Raw genomic sequence first — 26,423 nt, forward strand, 5'->3', positions numbered from 1 at the left:
ACGGCGGGTGTAGAGAGATGGCGCCCGGAAGGAGGAGCTACGGCGGGTGTAGAGAGATGGCGCCCGGAGGGAGGAGCTACGGCGGGTGTAGAGAGATGGCGCCCGCAGGGAGGAGCTACGGCGGGTGTAGAGAGATGGCGCCCGGAGGGAGGAGCTACGGCGGGTGTAGAGAGATGGCGCCCGGAGGGAGGAGCTACGGCGGGTGTAGAGAGATGGCGCCAGCAGGGAGGAGCTACGGCGGGTGTAGAGAGATGGCGCCCGGAGGGAGGAGCTACGGCGGGTGTAGAGAGATGGCGCCAGCAGGGAGGAGCTATGGCCGCACAGAACAGAACGAGTAGTTACTTACGGCGTCATAGAGGCGGAGCGTTCTTCCAGCTTACCCCGCTCCACTCTTATTCTACCGTCTGAGCTTCCGGGGCCGGAGGAGGAGAAGAGCCCCGGGACCATGGAGAGCAATAAGGAAGAGGCTGACCGATGCCGGCAAATCGGGAAGGCTGCGCTGCTGGTCGGGGACCGGGAGAAAGGCCGCAAATTTCTCATCAAAGCGGAGCGGCTATACCCAAGCACGGAAGCCCGAGGTGAGCGGAGCGGCCTGAGCTGTGCACGACATTCCGTGTGTATATATATGAGGGCAAGCGTAGGGCTGGCACCACCATACACAGGTCCATGGGGGCAGTATATACCCTCACATATAGGACTTGCAGCCTGACACAGGGCACAGCTATTAGCGCTGGCACCACCATACACAGGACCATGGGGGCAGTATATACAGTCACATATAGGACCTGCAGCCTGACACAGGGCACAGCTATTAGCGCTGGCACCACCATACACAGGACCATGGGGGCAGTATATACAGTCACATATAGGACCTGCAGCCTGACACAGGGCACAGCTATTAGCGCTGGCACCACCATACACAGGACCATGGGGGCAGTATATACCCTCACATATAGGACCTGCAGCCTGACACAGGGCACAGCTATTAGCGCTGGCACCACCATACACAGGACCATGGGGGCAGTATATACAGTCACATATAGGACCTGCAGCCTGACACAGGGCACAGCTATTAGCGCTGGCACCACCATACACAGGACCATGGGGGCAGTATATACCCTCACATATAGGACCTGCAGCCTGACACAGGGCACAGCTATTAGCGCTGGCACCACCATACACAGGACCATGGGGGCAGTATATACAGTCACATATAGGACCTGCAGCCTGACACAGGGCACAGCTATTAGCGCTGGCACCACCATACACAGGACCATGGGGGCAGTATATACCCTCACATATAGGACCTGCAGCCTGACACAGGGCACAGCTATTAGCGCTGGCACCACCATACACAGGTCCATGGGGGCAGTATATACCCTCACATATAGGACTTGCAGCCTGACACAGGGCACAGCTATTAGCGCTGGCACCACCATACACAGGTCCATGGGGGCAGTATATACCCTCACATATAGGACTTGCAGCCTGACACAGGGCACAGCTATTAGTGCTGGCACCACCATACACAGGTCCATGGGGGCAGTATATACCCTCACATATAGGACCTGCAGCCTGACACAGGGCACAGCTATTAGTGCTGGCACCACCATACACAGGTCCATGGGGGCAGTATATACCCTCACATATAGGACCTGCAGCCTGACACAGGGCACAGCTATTAGCGCTGGCACCACCATACACAGGACCATGGGGGCAGTGTATACCCTCACATATGGGACTTGCAGCCTGACACAGGGCACAGCTATTAGCGCTGGCACCACCATACACAGGACCATGGGGGCAGTATATACCCTCACATATAGGACCTGCAGCCTGACACAGGGCACAGCTATTAGCGCTGGCACCACCATACACAGGTCCATGGGGGCAGTATATACCCTCACATATAGGACTTGCAGCCTGACACAGGGCACAGCTATTAGCGCTGGCACCACCATACACAGGACCATGGGGGCAGTATATACCCTCACATATAGGACTTGCAGCCTGACACAGGGCACAGCTATTAGCGCTGGCACCACCATACACAGGACCATGGGGGCAGTATATACCCTCACATATAGGACTTGCAGCCTGACACAGGGCACAGCTATTAGCGCTGGCACCACCATACACAGGACCATGGGGGCAGTATATACCCTCACATATAGGACTTGCAGCCTGACACAGGGCACAGCTATTAGCGCTGGCACCACCATACACAGGACCATGGGGGCAGTATATACCCTCACATATAGGACTTGCAGCCTGACACAGGGCACAGCTATTAGCGCTGGCACCACCATACACAGGACCATGGGGGCAGTATATACCCTCACATATAGGACTTGCAGCCTGACACGGCACAGCTATTAGCGCTGGCACCACCATACACAGGTCCATGGGGGCAGTATATACCCTCACATATAGGACTTGCAGCCTGACACAGGGCACAGCTATTAGCGCTGGCACCACCATACACAGGACCATGGGGGCAGTATATACCCTCACATATAGGACTTGCAGCCTGACACAGGGCACAGCTATTAGCGCTGGCACCACCATACACAGGACCATGGGGGCAGTATATACCCTCACATATAGGACTTGCAGCCTGACACAGGGCACAGCTATTAGCGCTGGCACCACCATACACAGGACCATGGGGGCAGTATATACCCTCACATATAGGACTTGCAGCCTGACACAGGGCACAGCTATTAGCGCTGGCACCACCATACACAGGACCATGGGGGCAGTATATACCCTCACATATAGGACTTGCAGCCTGACACAGGGCACAGCTATTAGCGCTGGCACCACCATACACAGGTCCATGGGGGCAGTATATACCTTCACATATAGGACCTGCAGCCTGACACAGGGCACAGCTATTAGGGATGGCACCACCATACACAGGACCATGGGGGCAGTATATACCCTCACATATAGGACCTGCAGCCTAACACAGGGCACAGCTATTAGTGCTGGCACCACCATACACAGGACCACGGGGGCAGTATATACCCTCACATATAGGACTTGCAGCCTGACACAGGGCACAGCTATTAGTTCTGGCACCACCATACACAGGTCCATGGGGGCAGTATATACCCTCACATATAGGACCTGCAGCCTGACACAGGGCACAGCTATTAGTGCTGGCACCACCATACACAGGTCCATGGGGGCAGTATATACCCTCACATATAGGACCTGCAGCCTGACACAGGGCACAGCTATTAGCGCTGGCACCACCATACACAGGACCATGGGGGCAGTGTATACCCTCACATATGGGACTTGCAGCCTGACACAGGGCACAGCTATTAGCGCTGGCACCACCATACACAGGACCATGGGGGCAGTATATACCCTCACATATAGGACCTGCAGCCTGACACAGGGCACAGCTATTAGCGCTGGCACCACCATACACAGGTCCATGGGGGCAGTATATACCCTCACATATAGGACTTGCAGCCTGACACAGGGCACAGCTATTAGCGCTGGCACCACCATACACAGGACCATGGGGGCAGTATATACCCTCACATATAGGACTTGCAGCCTGACACAGGGCACAGCTATTAGCGCTGGCACCACCATACACAGGACCATGGGGGCAGTATATACCCTCACATATAGGACTTGCAGCCTGACACAGGGCACAGCTATTAGCGCTGGCACCACCATACACAGGACCATGGGGGCAGTATATACCCTCACATATAGGACTTGCAGCCTGACACAGGGCACAGCTATTAGCGCTGGCACCACCATACACAGGACCATGGGGGCAGTATATACCCTCACATATAGGACTTGCAGCCTGACACAGGGCACAGCTATTAGCGCTGGCACCACCATACACAGGACCATGGGGGCAGTATATACCCTCACATATAGGACTTGCAGCCTGACACGGCACAGCTATTAGCGCTGGCACCACCATACACAGGTCCATGGGGGCAGTATATACCCTCACATATAGGACTTGCAGCCTGACACAGGGCACAGCTATTAGCGCTGGCACCACCATACACAGGACCATGGGGGCAGTATATACCCTCACATATAGGACTTGCAGCCTGACACAGGGCACAGCTATTAGCGCTGGCACCACCATACACAGGACCATGGGGGCAGTATATACCCTCACATATAGGACTTGCAGCCTGACACAGGGCACAGCTATTAGCGCTGGCACCACCATACACAGGACCATGGGGGCAGTATATACCCTCACATATAGGACTTGCAGCCTGACACAGGGCACAGCTATTAGCGCTGGCACCACCATACACAGGACCATGGGGGCAGTATATACCCTCACATATAGGACTTGCAGCCTGACACAGGGCACAGCTATTAGCGCTGGCACCACCATACACAGGTCCATGGGGGCAGTATATACCTTCACATATAGGACCTGCAGCCTGACACAGGGCACAGCTATTAGGGATGGCACCACCATACACAGGACCATGGGGGCAGTATATACCCTCACATATAGGACCTGCAGCCTAACACAGGGCACAGCTATTAGTGCTGGCACCACCATACACAGGACCACGGGGGCAGTATATACCCTCACATATAGGACCTGCAGCCTGACACAGGGCACAGCTATTAGCGCTGGCACCACCATACACAGGACCATGGGGGCAGTATATACCCTCACATATAGGACCTGCAGCCTAACACAGGGCACAGCTATTAGTGCTGGCACCACCATACACAGGACCATGGGGGCAGTATATACCCTCACATATAGGACCTGTAGCCTGACACAGGGCACAGCTATTAGCGCTGGCACCACCATACACAGGACCATGGGGGCAGTATATACCCTCACATATAGGACCTGCAGCCTGACACAGAGCACTACTATTAGCGCTGGCACCACCATACACAGGACCATGGGGGCAGTATATACCCTCACATATAGGACCTGCAGCCTGACACAGAGCACTACTATTAGTGCTGGCACCACCATACACAGGACCATGGGGGCAGTATATACCCTCACATATAGGACCTGCAGCCTGACACAGGGCACTGCTATTACTGCTGGCACCACCATACACAGGACCATGGGGGCAGTATATACCCTCACATATAGGACCTGCAGCCTGACACAGGGCACAGCTATTAGCGCTGGCACCACCATACACAGGACCATGGGGGGCAGTATATACCCTCACATATAGGACTTGCAGCCTGACACAGGGCACAGCTATTAGGGCTGGCACCACCATACACAGGACCACGGGGGGCAGTATATACCCTCACATATAGGACTTGCAGCCTGACACAGGGCACAGCTATTAGTGCTGGCACCACCATACACAGGACCACGGGGGGCAGTATATACCCTCACATATAGGACCTGCAGCCTAACACAGGGCACTACTAAGTGCTCGCACCACCATACACAGGTCCATGGGGGGCCAGTATATACCCTCACATATAGGACCTGCAGCCTGACACAGGGCACAGCTATTAGTGCTGGCACCACCATACACAGGACCATGGGGGCAGTATATACCCTCACATATAGGACCTGCAGCCTAACACAGGGCACAGCTATTAGTGCTGGCACCACCATACACAGGACCATGGGGGCAGTATATACCCTCACATATAGGACCTGCAGCCTGACACAGGGCACAGCTATTAGTGCTGGCACCACCATACACAGGACCATGGGGGCAGTATATACCCTCACATATAGGACCTGCAGCCTGACACAGGGCACAGCTATTAGTCCTGGCACCACCATACACAGGACCATGGGGACAGTATATACCCTCACATATAGGACCTGCAGCCTGACACAGGGCACAGCTATTAGTTCCGGCACCACCATACACAGGTCCATGGGGGCAGTATATACCCTCACATATAGGACCTGCAGCCTAACACAGTGCACAGCTATTACTGCTGGCACCACCATACACAGGACCATGGGGGCAGTATATACCCTCACATATAGGACCTGCAGCCTGACACAGGGCACAGCTATTAGTGCTGGCACCACCATACACAGGACCATGGGGGGCAGTATATACCCTCACATATAGGACCTGCAGCCTGACACAGGGCACAGCTATTAGCGCTGGCACCACCATACACAGGACCATGGGGGCAGTATATACCCTCACATATAGGACTTGCAGCCTGACACAGGGCACAGCTATTATTGCTGGCACCACCATACACAGGACCATGGGGGGCAGTATATACCCTCACATATAGGACCTGCAGCCTGACACAGGGCACTACTATTACTTCTGGCACCACCATACACAGGTCCATGGGGGCAGTATATACCCTCACATATAGGACCTGCAGCCTGACACAGGGCACAGCTATTAGGGCTGGCACCACCATACACAGGACCATGGGAGCAGTATATACCCTCACATATAGGACTTGCAGCCTGACACAGGGCACAACTATTAGTGCTGGCACCACCATACACAGGACCATGGGGGGCAGTATATACCCTCACATATAGGACCTGCAGCCTGACACAGGGCACAGCTATTAGTGCTGGCACCACCATACACAGGACCATGGGGGCAGTATATACCCTCACATATAGGACCTGCAGCCTAACACAGGGCACAGCTATTAGTGCTGGCACCACCATACACAGGACCATGGGGGCAGTATATACCCTCACATATAGGACCTGCAGCCTGACACAGGGCACAGCTATTAGTGCTGGCACCACCATACACAGGACCATGGGGGCAGTATATACCCTCACATATAGGACCTGCAGCCTGACACAGGGCACAGCTATTAGTGCTGGCACCACCATACACAGGACCACGGGGGCAGTATATACCCTCACATATAGGACCTGCAGCCTGACACAGGGCACAGCTATTAGCGCTGGCACCACCATACACAGGACCACGGGGGGCAGTATATACCTTCACATATAGGACTTGCAGCCTGACACAGGGCACAGCTATTAGTGCTGGCACCACCATACACAGGACCATGGGGGCAGTATATACCCTCACATATAGGACCTGCAGCCTGACACAGAGCACTACTATTAGTGCTGGCACCACCATACACAGGACCATGGGGGCAGTATATACCCTCACATATAGGACCTGCAGCCCTATCACAGGGCACAGCTATTAGGGCTGGCACCACCATACACAGGACCATGGGGGCAGTATATACAGTCACATATAGGACCTGCAGCCTGACACAGGGCACAGCTATTAGCGCTGGCACCACCATACACAGGACCATGGGGGCAGTATATACCCTCACATATAGGACCTGCAGCCTGACACAGGGCACAGCTATTAGTGCTGGCACCACCATACACAGGACCATGGGGGCAGTATATACCCTCACATATAGGACCTGCAGCCTGACACAGGGCACAGCTATTAGTGCTGGCACCACCATACACAGGACCATGGGGCAGTATATACCCTCAACATATAGGACCTGCAGCCTGACACAGGGCACTACTATTAGTGCTGTCACCACCATACACAGGACCATGGGGGCAGTATATACCCTCACATATAGGACCTGCAGCCTGACACAGGGCACAGCTATTAGAGCTGGCACCACCATACACAGGACCATGGGGCAGTATATACCCTCAACATATAGGACCTGCAGCCTGACACAGGGCACTACTATTAGTGCGCTGGCACCACCATACACAGGACCATGGGGGCAGTATATACCCTCACATATAGGACCTGCAGCCTGACACAGGGCACAGCTATTAGAGCTGGCACCACCATACACAGGACCATGGGGGCAGTATATACAGTCACATATAGGACCTGCAGCCTGACACAGGGCACAGCTTTTAGTGCTGGCACCACCATACACAGGACCATGGGGGCAGTATATACCCTCACATATAGGACCTGCAGCCTGACACAGGGCACAGCTATTAGAGCTGGCACCACTATACACAGGACCATGGGGGCAGTATATACAGCCACATATAGGACCTGCAGCCTGACACAGAGCACTACTATTAGTGCTGGCACCACCATACACAGGACCATGGGGGCAGTATATACCCTCACATATAGGACCTGCAGCCTGACACAGGGCACAGCTATTAGTGCTGGCACCACCATACACAGGACCATGGGGGCAGTATATACCCTCACATATAGGACCTGCAGCCTGACACAGGGCACAGCTATTAGTGCTGGCACCACCATACACAGGAGCATGGGGGCAGTATATACCCTCACATATAGGACCTGCAGCCTGACACAGAGCACTACTATTAGAGCTGGCACCACCATACACAGGACCATGGGGGCAGTATATACCCTCACATATAGGACCTGCAGCCTGACACAGGGCACAGCTATTAGGGATGGCACCACCATACACAGGACCATGGGGGCAGTATATACAGTCACATATAGGACTTGCAGCCTGACACAGGGCACAGCTATTAGTGCTGGCACCACCATACACAGGACCATGGGGGCAGTATATACCCTCACATATAGGACCTGCAGCCTGACACAGAGCACAGCTATTAGGGCTGGCACCACCATACACAGGACCATGGGGGCAGTATATACAGTCACATATAGGACTTGCAGCCTGACACAGGGCACAGCTATTAGTGCTGGCACCACCATACACAGGACCATGGGGGCAGTATATACCCTCACATATAGGACTTGCAGCCTGACACAGGGCACAGCTATTAGTGCTGGCACCACCATACACAGGACCATGGGGGCAGTATATACCCTCACATATAGGACCTGCAGCCTGACACAGGGCACAGCTATTAGGGCTGGCACCACCATACACAGGACCATGGGGGCAGTATATACAGTCACATATAGGACTTGCAGCCTGACACAGGGCACAGCTATTAGTGCTGGCACCACCATACACAGGACCATGGGGGCAGTATATACCCTCACATATAGGACTTGCAGCCTGACACAGGGCACAGCTATTATTGCTGGCACCACCATACACAGGACCATGGGGGGCAGTATATACCCTCACATATAGGACCTGCAGCCTGACACAGGGCACTACTATTACTGCTGGCACCACCATACACAGGTCCATGGGGGCAGTATATACCCTCACATATAGGACCTGCAGCCTGACACAGGGCACAGCTATTAGGGCTGGCACCACCATACACAGGACCATGGGAGCAGTATATACCCTCACATATAGGACTTGCAGCCTGACACAGGGCACAACTATTAGTGCTGGCACCACCATACACAGGACCATGGGGGGGCAGTATATACCCTCACATATAGGACCTGCAGCCTGACACAGGGCACAGCTATTAGTGCTGGCACCACCATACACAGGACCATGGGGGCAGTATATACCCTCACATATAGGACCTGCAGCCTAACACAGGGCACAGCTATTAGTGCTGGCACCACCATACACAGGACCATGGGGGCAGTATATACCCTCACATATAGGACCTGCAGCCTGACACAGGGCACAGCTATTAGTGCTGGCACCACCATACACAGGACCATGGGGGCAGTATATACCCTCACATATAGGACCTGCAGCCTGACACAGGGCACAGCTATTAGTGCTGGCACCACCATACACAGGACCACGGGGGCAGTATATACCCTCACATATAGGACCTGCAGCCTGACACAGGGCACAGCTATTAGCGCTGGCACCACCATACACAGGACCACGGGGGGCAGTATATACCTTCACATATAGGACTTGCAGCCTGACACAGGGCACAGCTATTAGTGCTGGCACCACCATACACAGGACCATGGGGGCAGTATATACCCTCAACATATAGGACCTGCAGCCTGACACAGAGCACTACTATTAGTGCTGGCACCACCATACACAGGACCATGGGGGCAGTATATACCCTCACATATAGGACCTGCAGCCTGACACAGGGCACAGCTATTAGTGCTGGCACCACCATACACAGGACCATGGGGGCAGTATATACCCTCACATATAGGACCTGCAGCCTGACACAGAGCACTACTATTAGGACTGGCACCACCATACACAGAATATACTGTCACTGTATAAGCTGTTGTTTTTCTGGTAAAATAACAATATGACAGAGAACTGACGACCTTGTTACAGCCAATGGGGGATGTGAGGCCTGATGGTGTCCCATCTGTGTCCTATTTTCGGTTATCATTTTTGTTTTGTCCCTTACATACCATATGTGTTTTCATGGACACATCGACATTCCGTTTGTGACCCGAGTACGATCCTGGCTCAGGTGATCGTGTCTGTACTATATGCAGTCTTGGCTTCTCACTTAGTAATAGGACGCTGTGCTTTAATTAATTAACACTACCGAGATCCTGTCTACAGTTCCACTTGCTTTAAGTTTTGGTGATCATCTCTTCAGCACAAAGTAACACCTCCGTGTATCATCAGTATTGTGGCTTTTTTAATGTATGGGTGAAAAAGGAATGCCCTCCTTTCCTGATGTGGTGTCAGAGTAGTAGGTTCCGAATTGTTCTGCCATCCGGCCAAACTGTTCTTGGTCAGACAAGACTGATGGAGTCAGTGATACACATACTCATATCAGGGTACAACACGGCCTGCCCAAATGTTGACGATTGCTTTAATATCAATAGCTGGGTGAGATGGCAAAGAGAAAAGCCTGATAAATCAGCATGACTCTTGGGAATTTGAACATGCATATTATTATCTTAAAGGGAATCTGTCAGCAGGTTTTGGCTCCCTGATCTGAGAGCAGCCTGAGGTAGGCAAAGAGACCCTGAATCCAACAATCTTATCGCTTATTGGGTACAGCGGTTCTGATAGAGTTCTTAGATTTAACGATGCAGCAGAGCTGAGGAAGCTAACCCCGCCCACAGCAGGCTCTGTATGGACAAATTCTCTAGACAGTGAGCTGCTTATCACCAGAGGTGGCGGAGTTGAACAAGCATGCACACTTCTGTAGCTGATATAGTCCAGACCATGATTATCACAAGGATAAAACCCAACCCATCAGCTGCTCACCTCCTTCCCCCTCATCGGTCATTTGACTGAAAAACAGCAATTTTGATATGTCGATTATTTTTCTGTTTACGGTGGGGTTAATTCTATATTTTGATAGACTGGACTTTTACGGATGTGATGATGCCATTAAATTTTTTTTTTTATTGGGTGAGGGAGGAAAATCATTTTTTTTTTTTTTTTTTAGTAAAGGCCGGCATTTGGAGGGGGTTTGTTTACTACATCATTTCCCTATAACGCCTCCTTCTATGTTACAACATTTTTCGGCAACAGTTCATTATATCTGTTCCTGGTAAAGTGTGGTAATTGGGAAAGACGAGAACAGATATAGAAATCTTCTACTGGTATGTGGATGGACACTATAGATATAGGGGGGCAGTTGGTCGGAGCTGTGTTGCTCACCACTCCTTTGAGAGATCTGAGCACAGCAGTCATGTCATTGAAGCTTAGATCACAGTAATAACCGGAGTGCAGATCTGGGCCCCAGCGCTGTGGAGATTCTCATCCAATAAAAAATCTATAATATACTAATACCATATTTTATTGGAAGCTCTCTGTGTTTACGATCAAAAAAGCAACAGTCTCAAAACAATAGCCTTAACCCTTTAACGTCCGATGACGGATATACCCATCATTGGACGCCTCCCCCTGTTTGGTGCCAGGCTTTGGCAATGAGCCTGCACCTTTTCCGGTACTTGACAGCTGATCTGATCAGCTGTCATGTGGCCTTAACAGCCACGGGTGGAATCTCAATCCACCCATTGCTGTTAACATGTTAAATGCCGCTGTCATACTCTGACAGTCACAACTTCTTTTAGAAAGCATGTAAAGGCTGCTGAAGGACCACCAAATAGGTTTGAAGACCTTGAAAAGCGTTGATGAAATGGTATTCATATTTCATTTGGTCTCCAGTTGTATTTTGGACTTTTGGCAGCGCACCTTTTCAACCATCGCATCCGTCATCAGTTACAATATGGAGTCTGACTTAAGCTAGCCATCCACATTAGATGACCGTCTGCCAAACGATGTTACGGCCAACTGTTTGGCTGACAGCCAACTCTACCATATACAGGAGAGTTCACTTGTCCAACTCTCACATACACAGGAGCACGCCTGTGTTCTCTATGAGAAATCCAAAGACTGAAACATAGGCTGGCGGCTTATCTCTGTAACAACAATGTGATTGGCTTTACAAAATCGGACATCTGTCCCGACCGTCAGTGGGTCGGCGACCCCAAACCCATTATACCATCAGCCGAACACGTCGATATTGGTGGGTTCCTCAAAGAGTAGGCTGATATGTATGTCTAAAACTTCCTGATCATGGCTATTTGTACAGCACTGTAATCGAGCTTTCATCCCAGTGCATGGGGCCTGTACTGAGCCTCTGGATTTACTGTGTGTATGAGCCCTTATAATATTCATAGCTCATCCCGCTACCTGCTTGCTGTTGCATCCAAGGCTGTGGAGTCAGTAAGCCAAACCTGAGTCCACGACTCAGACTCCACAGCCTTACATAGTACTGAGCATGTACGTAAAGGGCAGCGAAGATTCCTCTCCAATAGATCAGGAACAGACATTTATAGGACATTTCATCACTTTCCCAGATTCTTATGAAAACATTTACAGCACATCCTACATTGTACTACTGTACCCAATTTATTATATATTTTAGGGGTAAGTCCATTTTATAGCGACTCAGACTCTACAGCACTGGTTGCATTGTAGTCACAAATGCTCTTTTCAAAGCTTGATAGGATTTGTATAGAATCAGTCCATTGTAAAGCAAATGACCATTTACTGTATTAACACCGCTGGAAAAGGAAGATGTACACATGTAATTCTAATAATTACTGATTATTTTGCATTACGTGTTTTATTGCTTTCATTGCTCAACAGTGCTCACTTTCCTTCTTTACTATTATTTTCTTCTAAGAACTGCTAGAAAGGCTTGAAAAGCATGAAGGATCAACGGGGAATGGACCAAAATGTGCAAAAATGTCGAATGGGGTGGAACAAAATAAAGCTAGTCCAGAAAAGGACAGTGCCGCTGGTGATGGTGGCAAAAGCTTTACGAAGGACCAAGTGGATGGTGTAAAAAGGTAAGCTGTTCAACACAATTCATCCCTGTTCTTCAGCCCCTTCCCATTTTATCTTTTTTTTTTTTTTTTGCCTTTCTTCAAGGACCATACATTTAAAAAGAAGGTTATCTGGCAAAGAAATGAAGCCTTCATATGGCTGAATTGAATTGTAGTTTTGAATGACATAATTCATGTTACCAAATGTATTAAAAGATGGGGGAGTCCTGCTGAGGTTATGTTGAAAAGAGAATAATTCCATGTTCTCTATTTTCTTTAAATGGTGTTCAAGTACCAGTAAATGTGATCTTTTAAGAAGGCCCGTACAATTGTGGAAAGTCTAAACCTGTGTATGGAGCAGGCTCAGCATTACAGTATATAGTGACATTAACACTCATAAAAAGTACAATGGATGGCAGTGACAGATCCCGTTAGTAGGCAGGCGACTGCCATGAAAAGCCCTCGGCACCCCAGGACTGTATTGTGATTCTTGGCTGTGGGGAATGGGTGCTTGAAAAGATGCCCACTCTTGTTAAAACCATTTAAATTCAGCGTTGAGAGATTGATAGCATTTTAAGGGGTACTCCAGGGAGATTAAAAAAAAAAAAAAAAAAAAATTTTTTGTCCCTGCCCTCATAAGCTATAAAGCTGAGATACCCAGTGCACTTCTATTATCGTTAGAACACTTGTAATTCATTGTGACAGCAGCAGCTCCTCACTGCTCCCCCTTCTCCCGTCTGGGACGTTACCGCACACACCTGTGTGCAGCTTCCGCTGTGAGTAAAGGGGGCTTTACACATAGCGATATCGCTAAAGCGTCACCGATTGCTAGCGATATCGCTACATGTGATACTTACCTCCGACCGGCTTCCCCGCTGGTTATCGCTGATCGCGCGAGATCGGCCGGGTCCATTTCTCGTCGGGCGCTTCCTGCTGGCGCCGACGAGCGACACGTGGACGCTGGCAAGAGGATGTCAGGATCGCTGCGTCTGACAGGTAAGTAACAACCGCTGCTGCGTCGCTACATCGCTGTGAGATCTGCCTGTTTGGCAGCTCACTAGCGACCATTTAGCGATGCACCAGCGATCCTGACCGGGTCGTATCGTGGTCGGGATCGCTGGTGCATCGCTAAATGTAAAGGGGCCTTAACAGACAGTCTGAGAAGGGGGGTATGGCCACGCCCCATGTTCTACAGGGAAATCGCTATTATCAGGAGACTGACTGCTAACAGCAGGGAGCTGCACACTGCTTTAATAGCCCAAACTGAGGGATGAGCTGTGCAGTGAAAAGCAGCTTCTGTCACACCAGCCCCCTGATAATGACTCCCTGTCTGCAGTCAGAGATGAGTAGGCATGGCCTGCTCCCTGCTAGTAGCCCTGCAGTGAAGGAGATATTTTTTTCAGTGGGCTTGCTACTACTAGGGACTGCAAACAGGGAAACATTATCGGGGCTGGTGTGACAAGAGCTGCTCTTCACTGCTCATCCCTCCGTCTGGGACGTTAGAGCAGCATGAAGCTTCATGCTGTTACTATGATAATAGCTGTTTCGATGTAGAGAACAGGGAGTGTGGCAATGCCTCTTCATAGGCTTGCTGGTACTCATGGGGATTGGGATGGGAGGGGAGCTGCACAATGGTTTGTAATGTAACATTACAGACGGGAGAGGGAGCAGTGAGGAGCAGCTGCTGTCGCACTGAATTATAAGGCTGTGTTCACACGTAGCTTTTTTTTTTGCGCTTTTAAACGCGCGATTGTTGCGAAAACGAAAAAAAGCATGGCATTCCACACATGCTCTGCTAATGCTGCGTATTTTTCCGTGGCGGAATTGCATTGCGGAAAAATACGCAGCATGTTCGTTTCTTTGTGCGGAATCGCGGGAAAATCCGCACACATAGGAATCCATTGTTCTGCTTACTTTTGGCATGTGGCTGTGCCCACCATAAGAAAAGTAAGCAGAACATTTGCGGATGGTACCCAGGGTCTGGAGAAAAGAAGACTGTCCTCCGGGCTCTGGGTACCATATCCCTGTTAAAAAAAAGAATTAAAATAAAAAATCCTCATATTCTCACCTTCCGGTGTCCCTCGCAGTGTCACCAGGCCTCAGCGATGCTCCCGGCAAGTCCCTTTCGAGACAGCAACGTCATCAAAGGTCATTGTCACAAGGCATCCCTGGGAACGGGACTTGCCGGGAGCATCGCAAGAATCTGCAACGCTCCGATAGGATAGCTTACTGTCCCATCGCTGGGACCTAAAGTGGATATGTGCATGCTCAACCTCCGCTTCATTCACTGCCTATGGGATTGCTGCAGAAAGTGAATTACAGTACTTATCCACTTACGGTAGTGCCATAAACAGTGAAAGGAGCAGCGGTCGAGTATGTGCATCTCTGCTCCAGGTACCAGCGATCAGATGCGCATACTCTACCACCACCCCATTCATTGTGTATTGCTGGAGAAAGTAGAAAACAGTACTTGGCCATGTCCATCAGGCCTATAAACTGTGAATGGAGTGGAGGTCGGTCATACGCACCTTTTGCTCCATTAGAGATGGGAACCAGGCTCTACACCCACCCATGTTCCAGAGGTCAGACCCCAGTGACTTGGGGAATACCCCTGTATTGCTGTAAGCTGATCTCTCTTGGCGATCGCACTGCAGATGTCAAATCTGGGATAACTGTCTCCTTATAGAGACTGGTGGTGAATCTCGTCCTAGCAGAGTGTGGAAGCATGTTCTGTAGGTCTCTCTCAATATTAGTCACTCTGCCTTGCTGCCATCTTTCATCAGAAAAGCCTGCAGATCAATCCTTGGTTTCTCATGTGTTTTGCTTATGTTTCTCTTGCAGGATACAGTGCTGTAAAACATATTATGAGGTCCTGGGAGTGAGTAAAGATGCAGGAGAGGAGGACTTGAAGAAAGCTTATCGGAAACTTGCACTTAAGTTTCATCCAGATAAAAACCATGCTCCAGGAGCCACCGATGCATTTAAGAGTAAGCGCGGCTGGTTTTGTCAGCCTGCATGTTCATCCTCCTCTTCTAATCACATGATCAGTTTTCCGGGAGCCCTGCTATACGGAGGAGCCACCGTATAAGCATTAAATTCTCCCTAGCAGCAGGATCTGAGAATGAATGGTTCTTCAAGGGCCGGTGGGGTGTTTTCCATTCTTCTAGGAATGGAGCAGCACAGTATTTCTAGAAGCTCATGCCTTCTCTAGAGACGTATGCTAACACACTGATATTACTGAGCGTCTGCCTTGCAGGTTATGTCCGCCTCCAAGCTGCCCACACGCTGATTACGTCTTGTGAGCTACTGCTCATTATCTTGTAGTCGTCCTTGTATACAGTCCTACGCTGTGTCGCTTTCTTTCCCATTTACATGGAATACAGTAGGGAATATATTAGGCATGCATAGAATTGCATTGGTCATTTCATATGATCATTTTTCATATTGTAAGATGGTGACGTTATAAAGCCTCAGGGATGCTGCATCTGATATTTTTCATAAAGTGGCTTCTCTTAAAGGGATTTTCTGGTTTTGGGAATCTCGTCTTCCCCGGCTGCAGTTTGAATTGAAGAGGTTGACTGTTTCTGATAAGTCTGCAGTCACTCAGTGATGCGGTGCGCACGCTGTCAGGATTCACCAGTATTGCCAGTGAGAGAAGGTGATTATGTGACCACAAGTATGCGATTTGCATACTTCCAGTCACATTCTGACTCTCTTCTCTCAATACAAATGAAATTGAGAAGCTGAGCACGTCTAGTCAGTATGTGACCCTGTGTATGCAAGTCGGTCACTTGATCATCTTCGCTCTGTAATACCGGTGAATCCTGACAGCATGAGTACCACATTCTGTCATGGTTCAGAAGTCTACATTCATGTAGTGACTGCAGACTTTTATCAGAAGACTGGACAACCCCTTTAAGAAAATAAACTGCACTTTATCCACCCTCTGCATTTTTAAGCACTCTCCCTGGGTACAGCATTGAGTCTCTGTTCCCAGTGTCTGACATTGGCTGCGGCGCTGTTATCACGTCCACAGTCTGGCAGCTAATCGGTGAGCTCGGTGGTTCCGAGCGGGGCATTACCATGTAGACAGAATGCCCCACTCAGAGCAGCTTAGCTCACAGACTAGCTGTCGAACTGTTGATTTGACTTTAGCACCACAGCCAATGCCAGACACTGGGAGCAGCATCAAGACTTGCCGATGTACTCGAGGAAGGGGAGTACAGCACAGATTTTCTTTATAATCGCCTACAGCCAGGGCTGAACTTTTCATGAAAGGAAACAAAAAAACCTTTCAAAGCAAGTCATACTCATAAGATTAATATTGGTCAAATACACCAATTCACTTAATGTGTCTTGGAGGGGTCCAAACTCCTCAAGGTCTGATTTAAGAGTGAAGAAGAATTGGGCATGTTCAGCTTCAACGTGCTGATGTGTGTACCGGACTGCCTCTTATGTGCTCCGTAGTAACGTGCATTTGTAGTGGACTACTCCAATTACTTGGTGCTCTGTTTTCTCAGAGATTGGAAATGCGTATGCAGTACTAGGCAATCCAGAGAAACGCAGGCAATATGACCTAACTGGAAGTGAGGAGCATGTACACAGCTACCACAGAAATGGTGGGTATGACTACCACCGAGGATTCGAAGCTGACATAACGCCAGAAGATCTGTTTAACATGTTCTTTGGGGGAGGCTTCCCATCAGGTATGTTTGACTTAAGGGGCTGGTCTGAAACTAATATTGGTTTTCATCCTAAATGTCTCTCTTTATTTTAATAATTTTCTAATGTGGTGTAACTTAAAAAGTGTCCTATTCCCTCTCTAATCTAATTCCTTTTTTTTGTTTTAATGATGCTTCATTTGAGAATCCCCAATGCATGGTGGTATACTCAAATGTGACGTCCTCAGGGGACAGAAGCAGCAGTCGTGGTTATGTCCTCTGTCACCACCCTGAAATGAAGCATCCTCCGTGATGTCCATTTCAGGGTCTGGCCTAGTCCCTGCTCTACCAAGCATGCATCTGTTGTCAATTCCGATATATGCTCAATACGAGTTTCCTTGTCACTGTGCAGTATTCTTCTCTGTGCACAGTGATGGTGCGCTCCCTCACTGGCTCTAATTAGAAATAAGCCGGTAACAGAGCGCACTGTCGGTGCGCATTGTAAGGAGAGATCGTGGCGATCACAGACCAGCTCTGCCCCCCGAAACAGAGGTCACTGATGCCATGCTGACATGGCGTTTAGTTCCCATAAATAAACTCTAAAAAATAAACACATGGATCTTATTCTCATCAGGAAACGTTCGGACATTTTCCAATGGACGGACAACATGTAACCACCACCAACATCAGCAGCATCACAGCGGTCACGAAAGACAAGATGAGAGGGGGGATGTAAGTATTTTCCCTCATCTAAGTCTTTCTGGCTTCACCATCTATACTAAATGTATAGAGGGCTGTCACATAAAAATGACATTTGTAATACCTGCCTTTTGTTTTTTCCACTTACAGGGTGGTTTCTCCATGGTCATACAACTGCTGCCTATAATTGTGCTAATACTTGTGTCCTTGCTCAGCCAGTTATTGGTTTCCAATCCTCCATACAGTCTCTATCCCAGATCGTAAGTAACATGTTATTCCGAGAAACCATAACACTGTTCTTTTTGATGTACGTGAACTTACAGTGCCAAGTGAAAGTAATTTCTTTGATTTCCCAGTCTGTTCGGCTCATTGTTTCGGTTTTCTATGGGGAGAGTAGAGTAAGGGTCTGTTTACACAGGCCAATTGGTGGCCCGATTAAAAGATCGTGTTTGTTGAAAAAATACGACGTTTTTATTTTCACGCCCGGTCGTTATAAACTTCTGTGAAGCACTGGGGGGGTTCAAAGTTCTCACCACACATCTAGATAAGTTCCTTGGGGGGTCTAGTTTCCAAAATGGGTCATTTGTGGGGGGTTTCCACTGTTTTGGTACATCAGGGGTTTTCCAATCGCGACATGGTGTCCGATCTTAATTCCAGCCAAAAACTTCAAATGGCGCTGCTTCCCTTCCGAGCTCTGCCATGCGCCCAAATAGTCATTTACACCCACATATGGGGTATCAGCGTACTCAGGACAAATTGCACAATAACTTTTAGGGTCCTGTTACCCTTGGAAAAATAAGAATTGAGGGTGAAAAGATCATTTTTATGGAAAAAAATTATTTTTTAATTGTACCGCTGTACGTTATAAACTTCTGTGAAGCCCTTGTGGGTTCAAAGTTCTCACCACATATCTAGATAAGTTCCTTGGGGGTGTCTAGTTTCCAAAATGGGGTCACTTGTGGGGGGGGGTTTCCACTGTTTAGGTACATCAGGGGCTCTCCAAACGTGACATGGCGTCCGATCTGAATTCCAGCCAATTTTGCTTTGAAAAAGTCAAACAACGCTCCTTCCCTTCTGAGCTCTGCCATGCACCAAAACAGTGGTTCCCCCCACATATCAGGTATCAGCGTACTCAGGACAAATTGCACAATAACTTTTGCAGTCCAATTTCTCCTGTTACCCTTGGTAAAATAAAAAAAATTGAACCTGAAGTATTTTTTTGTGGAAAAAAAAGTTAAATGTTCATTTTTTTAAATATTCAAAAAATTCCTGTGACGCACCAGAAGGGTTAATAAACTTCTTGAATGTGGTTTTGAGCACCTTAAGGGGTGCAGTTTTTAGAATGGTGTCACTTTTGGGTATTTTCTGTCATATAGACCCCCTCAAAGTGGCTTCAAATGTGATGTGGTCCGTAAAAATAAAATGGTGTTGGAAAAATGAGAAATCGCTGGTCAAATTTTAACCCTTATAACTTCCTAACAAAAAAAATGTTGGTTCCAAAATTGTGCTGATGTAAAGTAAACATGTGGGAAATGTTAGTTATCAAGTTTTTTGTGTGCCGTATCTCTGTGATTTAAGGGCATAAAAATTCAAAGTTGGAAAATTGCGAAATTTTCAAAATTTTCGCCAAATTTCGTTTTTTTTCACAAATAAACACAAGTTATTTGAATGAAATTTTACCACTAACATGAAGTACAATATGTCACGAGAGAACAATGTCAGAATCACCGGGATCCATGGAAGCGTTCCAGAGCTATTATCTCATAAAGGGACAGTGGTTGGAATTGTAAAAATTGGCCCGGTCATGAACATGCAAACCACCCTTGGGGGTTAAGGGGTTAAAAAAAAATTTGCTCCATTTTCCGTGATCTCGGGTTGGTTGAGGGCTTATTTTTTGTATGCTGAGCTGACGTTTTTAACGATCCCATTTTGGTGCAGATACGATTTTTTGATCGCCCGTTATTGCATTTTAACGCAATGTCGACCAAAAAAACCCGTAATTCTGGCATTTTGATTTTTTTTTTTTTTTTTCTTGCTACGTTGTTTACCAATCAGGTTAATTTTTTTTTTTTTTTTTTTTTTTTTTTTTTTTCTTTTGTCATGCTTCGATAGCCTCCATGGGAGACTAGAAGCTGCCATAACCTGATCGGCTCTGCTACACATATAGGTGATGCTCAGATGTTAAAAATATTTTATTTTGGAAGCTTTCTATACTGATAACCAATGTCAGATGACAATGAGGCAATTTTATCTGTGGATCTTTACTCTCTGTAGAATCAATTTCTCTGTCCAAAAAAATAAAATTCCTGAATATACTGTGTGTATGTATATGTATGTGTGTGTGTGTATATATATATATATATATATATATATATATATATATATATATATATATATATATATATATATATATATATATATTGTCCCAACCTGCTTTGATTTGGATTTTTTAGTAGCAGAAATTGCAATAGCTTATGGAAGGTTTCTGTGGCAGTCTGTTTTGTATGGAAATTATATTATTTTGAGATGCTTACTAACTTTTATTGGACAGCATGTGTTTTTGAATTTTCTGTACTTTTTAAAATAAAACAAGAGTTTTGGTCTTGAAGAGAGAATATTGTCACTTCAGTCTTTGTGACTATGACTCTCTCATTACAGCAGTCAAAACATAAAGCGTGTGACAGAAAATCTTCACGTAGCTTATTATGTCAGCAAGGACTTTCAGTCTGAATACAGTGGGATGTTACTAAAGAAGTTGGAGAAGAACATTGAAGAGGATTATGTGGCTAACGTCCGGAATAACTGCTGGCGGGAAAGACAACAGAGTAAGTGACGGTCCGCGTTGTAGCTTGCTGTTTGAATCATGTAAAGGGGACATATTTCTGGTGACACAACACATATTCAGCACAGATGTCTCTCTAGGATCCTGTGTTATATAGCTTTGTGAATGGACCAGCTACTTGTCATTTCAAAGTGTAAATAACCCTTCATGTTACACAAAAATATCTCCCTGTGGTAGGAACAATGCTCTTAATTTAAATAGTCACTGTCATTTGAACAAATTTTGCATAAATCAATAGTACAAGCAATTATAAGAAACATCTTATTTCTACATTTATGAGCCACTTCTTCCTCTCCCACTGCCTTCTGAGCTCATCATTCAGTCTGAAAAACAGCTGAAATTTTCTTGCTCAAAATCAGACGACATACCAATTCACTGAAGTATTGGGTTATAGTTTCTATTAAATTCTATGGAAAAGAGGGAAGAGGAGAATGAGTCTCCTGCGTCTCTGACAGAAAAACGGATTGTGGTGCAGCTGCTAGCAGTGTTCTAACTTATCCCAGAGCTAGATTCACAGCTGCACTGCTCAGTAGTACTGTATAATACTCCATGCTGATTCTGAACATCTGGTTCATTGAGAAAGAAATGTAGAAATCCCTGAAATTTAGGAGGTCATCTTCAGACGTGAAATTGCAGGCTAGAATTCATATAATGGACAGAAGCAGCATAATTCCTAATGTATACACACATGACTGCTTACCTGAAACTTTAGGTATAGTTTAAAGACATAGTGATGGGGAATAAACACAGTAATGCTTCATTGAGATTTGATGGAGAAAATTGCTCTGAATGCATTACTATTATTCCTGACATAACCCCAGTATAAGTTGTAGGACAGCTGTGGTGTCTTACATGGCATGGATCCGACGATATGTAGACTTGCTCTGCCCACATTTGTTAATCTGAACATCTAAAGCTTTTCTTACCGATTTTGTGTAGTTAGGACCTGTTCATACTGCATTTCTGCAGTGACGTCAGGGGTTCTGTCTGAATCTCCCTAACAGCTGGAATCCGATGGACCTCCTGACAGAGCCGCCATAGACTGCAATGAGAACAGACTTCTGCTACGTTTCTGTGCCTGTCTGGGCAAACTGACTCATTCAGAAGAAAACCACAAACTTGGCTCATTTGAACTCTATTTGTATCATTAGTCTGTGGCTCTATCGGGGGTCTGTCCAAGTCCTGTTTTTAGAGGGAGTCCGGTGTAACAACTGAACGCACTGCAGAAATCAGTGTGAACAGGACCTAGCTGTAAAAATCAGTAAGACTAAATGAGGTTATTGGTTTGTCCTTGTATCTGCAGTTAGGACATTTACTGCCTGAAATGATAAATCCTCAAATACTGAAGATATTTATTGTTATAGCGCCATTTATTCCATGGCGCTTTTCACGTGAAAAAGGGGTATGCATAATAAAAAACAAGTACCATAATCCTGAACAATCCAAGTCTCCTCCTGATAGCCACATTGTTCATGTACGGTTTATATTAGTTTTCACTATTGAAATCGCCCTACTCTTGGTGAAAATGCTAATAAATTCTTACGGCATTATTACCAGGCTGTAAAGGCCATCACCACATCCTTCATATAAGTGTGGCTTCTTCCCGACCACCCTGTGTAAAACCGCGGGCTCAGCATGCCGGCCATGTACTGTCATCCGGGTCTGGCTTTCGCTGATCTAGGTTCTGCAGCTGTGTACACCTGTGCACATCTTTTGTATAATCGTGACTAGAGTTGAGCGACTTTGGTCGGATCGGGTTTCGTGAAACCCGAATGAAACAAAATAAGTTTCAGATGAAACTGGTCCGACTAGAGCAAAACAAAGTCGGAGTTTCGTCCGAAACCCGACCCCAATGCAAGTCAATGGGAAATAAAAGTCGGGCGAAACTCCGACTTTTTTTGCTCTAGTCGGACCAGTTTCATCTGAAACTTATTTTGTTTCATTCGGGTTTCACGAAACCCGATCCGACCAAAGTCGCTCAACTCTAATCGTGACCTATAAACAGATAACATAGAGTTCACATGTTCCCTGCTAACCCAGCACCTCACAGTATAACAAACACAAAAAAAATTAATAAACAGAACATTAAATGAGGGGGAAAAATAACATCTGTGAATGTGCCTTAAATGAGAACACACCTTTAAAGGAGCTGCCTGGGCATCTGACTCTGGTGATCTATCCTTCTGAATAGACCATTAATATCAGATTGATGAGGGTCCGTTATCTAGCACCCCCATTGATGACTTGTTCTTGGCTCCGTCAGAAGCTGAGTGTAAGCTTTGTGCGGGGTTGAACAGCACCGCCATGTTTAATGTTAAGTGGCTGCTGCCACGAACTGGACATTGGCACCTATTCACGACAATGGGGGCTGATCTGTAATATCCAGCAGTGGCCTCTCTACGTTGAACAGTGTGCTGTACAGTCCCATGCAGTGTTTCCATTTGGCTGCTGACCAAGCTAATGATAGGTGATGAATGGGGGGTGTTGAACGATGGAATCCCAAATGGTTTGAAGTGGCTCATGGGACCCGTTCTGTTAATCCGTCAACGTCCGTAACCATTGGCTGCCAGACGGGAGTCTTGAGAGCAACCTCTTATCGGACGACATCCCCAGCCATTAGCCGGCCTGGTGCAATATCATGTTTGCGGCATGATGCACACATGTCTAATCAAAAAGAAGAGCCGCAAATGCTGGCAGGTTGGAAGGCTGTACTCAGCGGTTATGGATTACTGACATGACTGCTGGACCACGTCCTGCAAAACAGTTTGCACCATCTCTAAGCCCCACCAATCTGATATTGATTACCTATGCGGAGGATACAGTAGGTCATCACTAGTACGTGCCTAGACAACACCATTAAAGGGAGTATGTTACTAGATTTTTGCCACATAATCTGAGAGCAGCATAATGTAGAGACAGAGACCCTAACTTATTTTGCTCATTTATATAGCGCCATTAATTCCAGAGCGCTTTACAGACATTATTGGCACTGTCCCCGATGGGGCTCACAATCCAAATTCCCTATCCTTATGTCTTTGTGAGCCTCCGGTTTCCTCCCATATTCCAATGTAAATTCCCTATCAGTATGTCTTTGGAATATGGGAGGAAACCGGAGAACCTGGACGTAACCCACCAAACACGGGGAGAACATACAAACTCTTTGCAGATTTAGTCCTTGGTGGGATTTGAACCCAGGACCCCAGTGCTGCAAGGCTGCAGTGCTAACCACTGAGCCTAATTCTAGCCATATGTCCCTCATTGGGATGGTTGTTGTAATTTGAATCACTTTTATCACCAGAAGATTATCTCTAGAGGACTCGTAACCCTGCTCACATGTAGTCCTCATTTATGAGCTCTGTATAACCCCACCACTGATTGACAGGAAACTGTAAATCAGTGGTGTGGGCAGGTTTTACAGAGAACTTGTAAATATGCAGCAGATAATAGTGATTTTTTTTTTCAAAACTGCAGCAAGCAGCCCAGTAAGTGATCCATTTTTGGAATCAGGGTCTCTGTCCCTACATCTTGCTGCTCTGACATATTATTTTTAATATTTATGTCTTACATATGAAATGTGAAAATGATTTTCCTTACCTGGTTATTCATTTTATGACATTTATGTTCTTGCTTTAGAAGCGGATTTAACACATGCAGCAAAGGTTTACCGGGATAATAGACTAAAAGTGAAAGCGGAGTCGATATCTATGGATAATTGTAAAGAACTGCAGCGACTAACCTCAATCTATCGAGGTGGATAATGAATCATGGCATCCGCCGAATATACAAACTTTCCTCCGTGTAATATAAGAGCTAGCCACTTCATCATGAAGAGGAAGCGAGTCACCACCCATCCATCAATATGGCACATCTTTTATTTTCCTGACACAACTTGAAGGTCACAGAGTCCATTTTTTTAGTTCATTTAATAATTAAAAAGTGTAAAAATTATATAGCGCCGTGAACATGACTTTTCTTGTGTTCATGGGCATCTTGTAAATATGGCGATTAATTGTCTTGTACATAAGAGTTAATGAATTTATATGTAAAATAACTGTTTGTTTTTTTTCCTAATTTCCAGTAACTCAGTAGAATCTCACACTGAAAAGTATTTTTTTATTTCAAGCGTCATTAGTTATTTATCTTACAGGACCAATTTTAACTTCCTAGCTAATATCAAATATATGGAATATTTCAAGGGACCTTTCTACTATGTTATTGCTTTTACCTCTCCTGATACTGATATGTTCGTGCACATGTCTGAATTTTGCAATTGCGGTGAGGGCCCTCATTTCTAGGTCTAGAATGTATTTTCTCTAATCACTAGAGTGCTCAATATGCTTTTACTCTTTAATAAAAATGTTATTTAAAGGGAACCTGTCACCTCATTTTGCTGCTATAAGATGCAACCACTGCCTTTCAGGGCTTATCTACAGCATTCTGTAATGCTGTAGATAAGCCCCTGGTCTGACCTGAAAGAAGAAAAACAAGTTTTATTATACTCACCCAGGGCATTCCGGTCCGATGGGTGTCACAGGTCCCGTGTCCGTCACCTCCCATCTTCATGTTATGTCGTCATCCTGCTTGCTTCGTGCAGCGCTGCTGCTCAGGCGTACTGATCTGCCTGTTGAGGGCAGAGTCAAGTACTGCAGTGCGCAGGCGCTGGGCCTCTCTGACCTTTCCCAGCACCTGCGCAATGCAGTACTTTTCTCTGCTCTCAACAGGCAGATCAGTAAGCCTGCGCAGGAGCACGGCATGAAGGTGACAGGTTCCCTTTAATACTGCAGCTGAAGATTTCGGAAAACGGAAGAGGAGAGAAGCAGCTTGTCTAATGCCATCTGCACAGTGCGGATCCAGTTTGGAATTGGACCTCTACCATTTGATACAGGCTTTTTTTGTATTTGCATTGTAGCCTTCATTGCAGATTCCATCGTATATGACTTGCATACTTATTCCTTCTGTGAAATGATGGAGCATATATCAGTAGGGTCTGTCGGTGCTAGTGATGTCTAACATAAGAGAATCAAGCTTTGCTTTCTTGTCTCTGCTGTGAATAGACACTATGATCCAACAATGGAATAATTTATTCATTATTATTTTAGTTGTGAA

At 47.1% G+C, this 26,423-nt stretch overlaps 1 protein-coding gene across 2 annotated transcripts; it reads left to right on the forward strand.

The window, feature by feature from the left end:
• The first annotated feature begins 306 nt into the window (after positions 1-306).
• DNAJB14 (DnaJ heat shock protein family (Hsp40) member B14) lies at positions 307-25,517 on the forward strand. 2 transcript variants are annotated; one of them, XM_073589443.1, is made up of 8 exons: positions 307-578; positions 12,974-13,139; positions 15,957-16,102; positions 17,636-17,821; positions 18,411-18,508; positions 18,626-18,735; positions 21,137-21,300; positions 24,951-25,517. In XM_073589443.1, exons 1-8 carry the CDS (start codon positions 446-448, stop codon positions 25,073-25,075), a joined length of 1,128 nt encoding a protein of 375 aa, XP_073445544.1. In that variant the 5' UTR covers positions 307-445; the 3' UTR covers positions 25,076-25,517. The 2 variants fall into 2 exon arrangements, with proteins under 2 accessions (XP_073445544.1, XP_073445540.1); XM_073589439.1 differs by having other exon boundaries at positions 308-578; positions 21,134-21,300.
• The last annotated feature ends 906 nt before the right edge of the window (positions 25,518-26,423 follow it).

This window comes from Dendrobates tinctorius, unplaced genomic scaffold (genome assembly GCF_039654945.1).
Source record: "Dendrobates tinctorius isolate UK_male_01 unplaced genomic scaffold, ASM3965494v1 ptg000011l, whole genome shotgun sequence".
Taxonomy (NCBI): Eukaryota; Metazoa; Chordata; class Amphibia; order Anura; family Dendrobatidae; genus Dendrobates; species Dendrobates tinctorius.

Excerpts from the sequence above, each read along its gene's own strand:
- DNAJB14 (XM_073589439.1), top strand. The coding sequence starts at position 446 with ATGGAGAGCAATAAGGAAGAGGCTGACCGATGCCGGCAAATCGGGAAG. Across the intron at positions 13,140-15,956 it reads CAAGTGGATGGTGTAAAAAG|GATACAGTGCTGTAAAACAT; the intron begins GTAAGCTGTTCA and ends TTTCTCTTGCAG. Across the intron at positions 18,736-21,133 it reads TACAGTCTCTATCCCAGATC|CAGTCAAAACATAAAGCGTG; the intron begins GTAAGTAACATG and ends CTCTCATTACAG.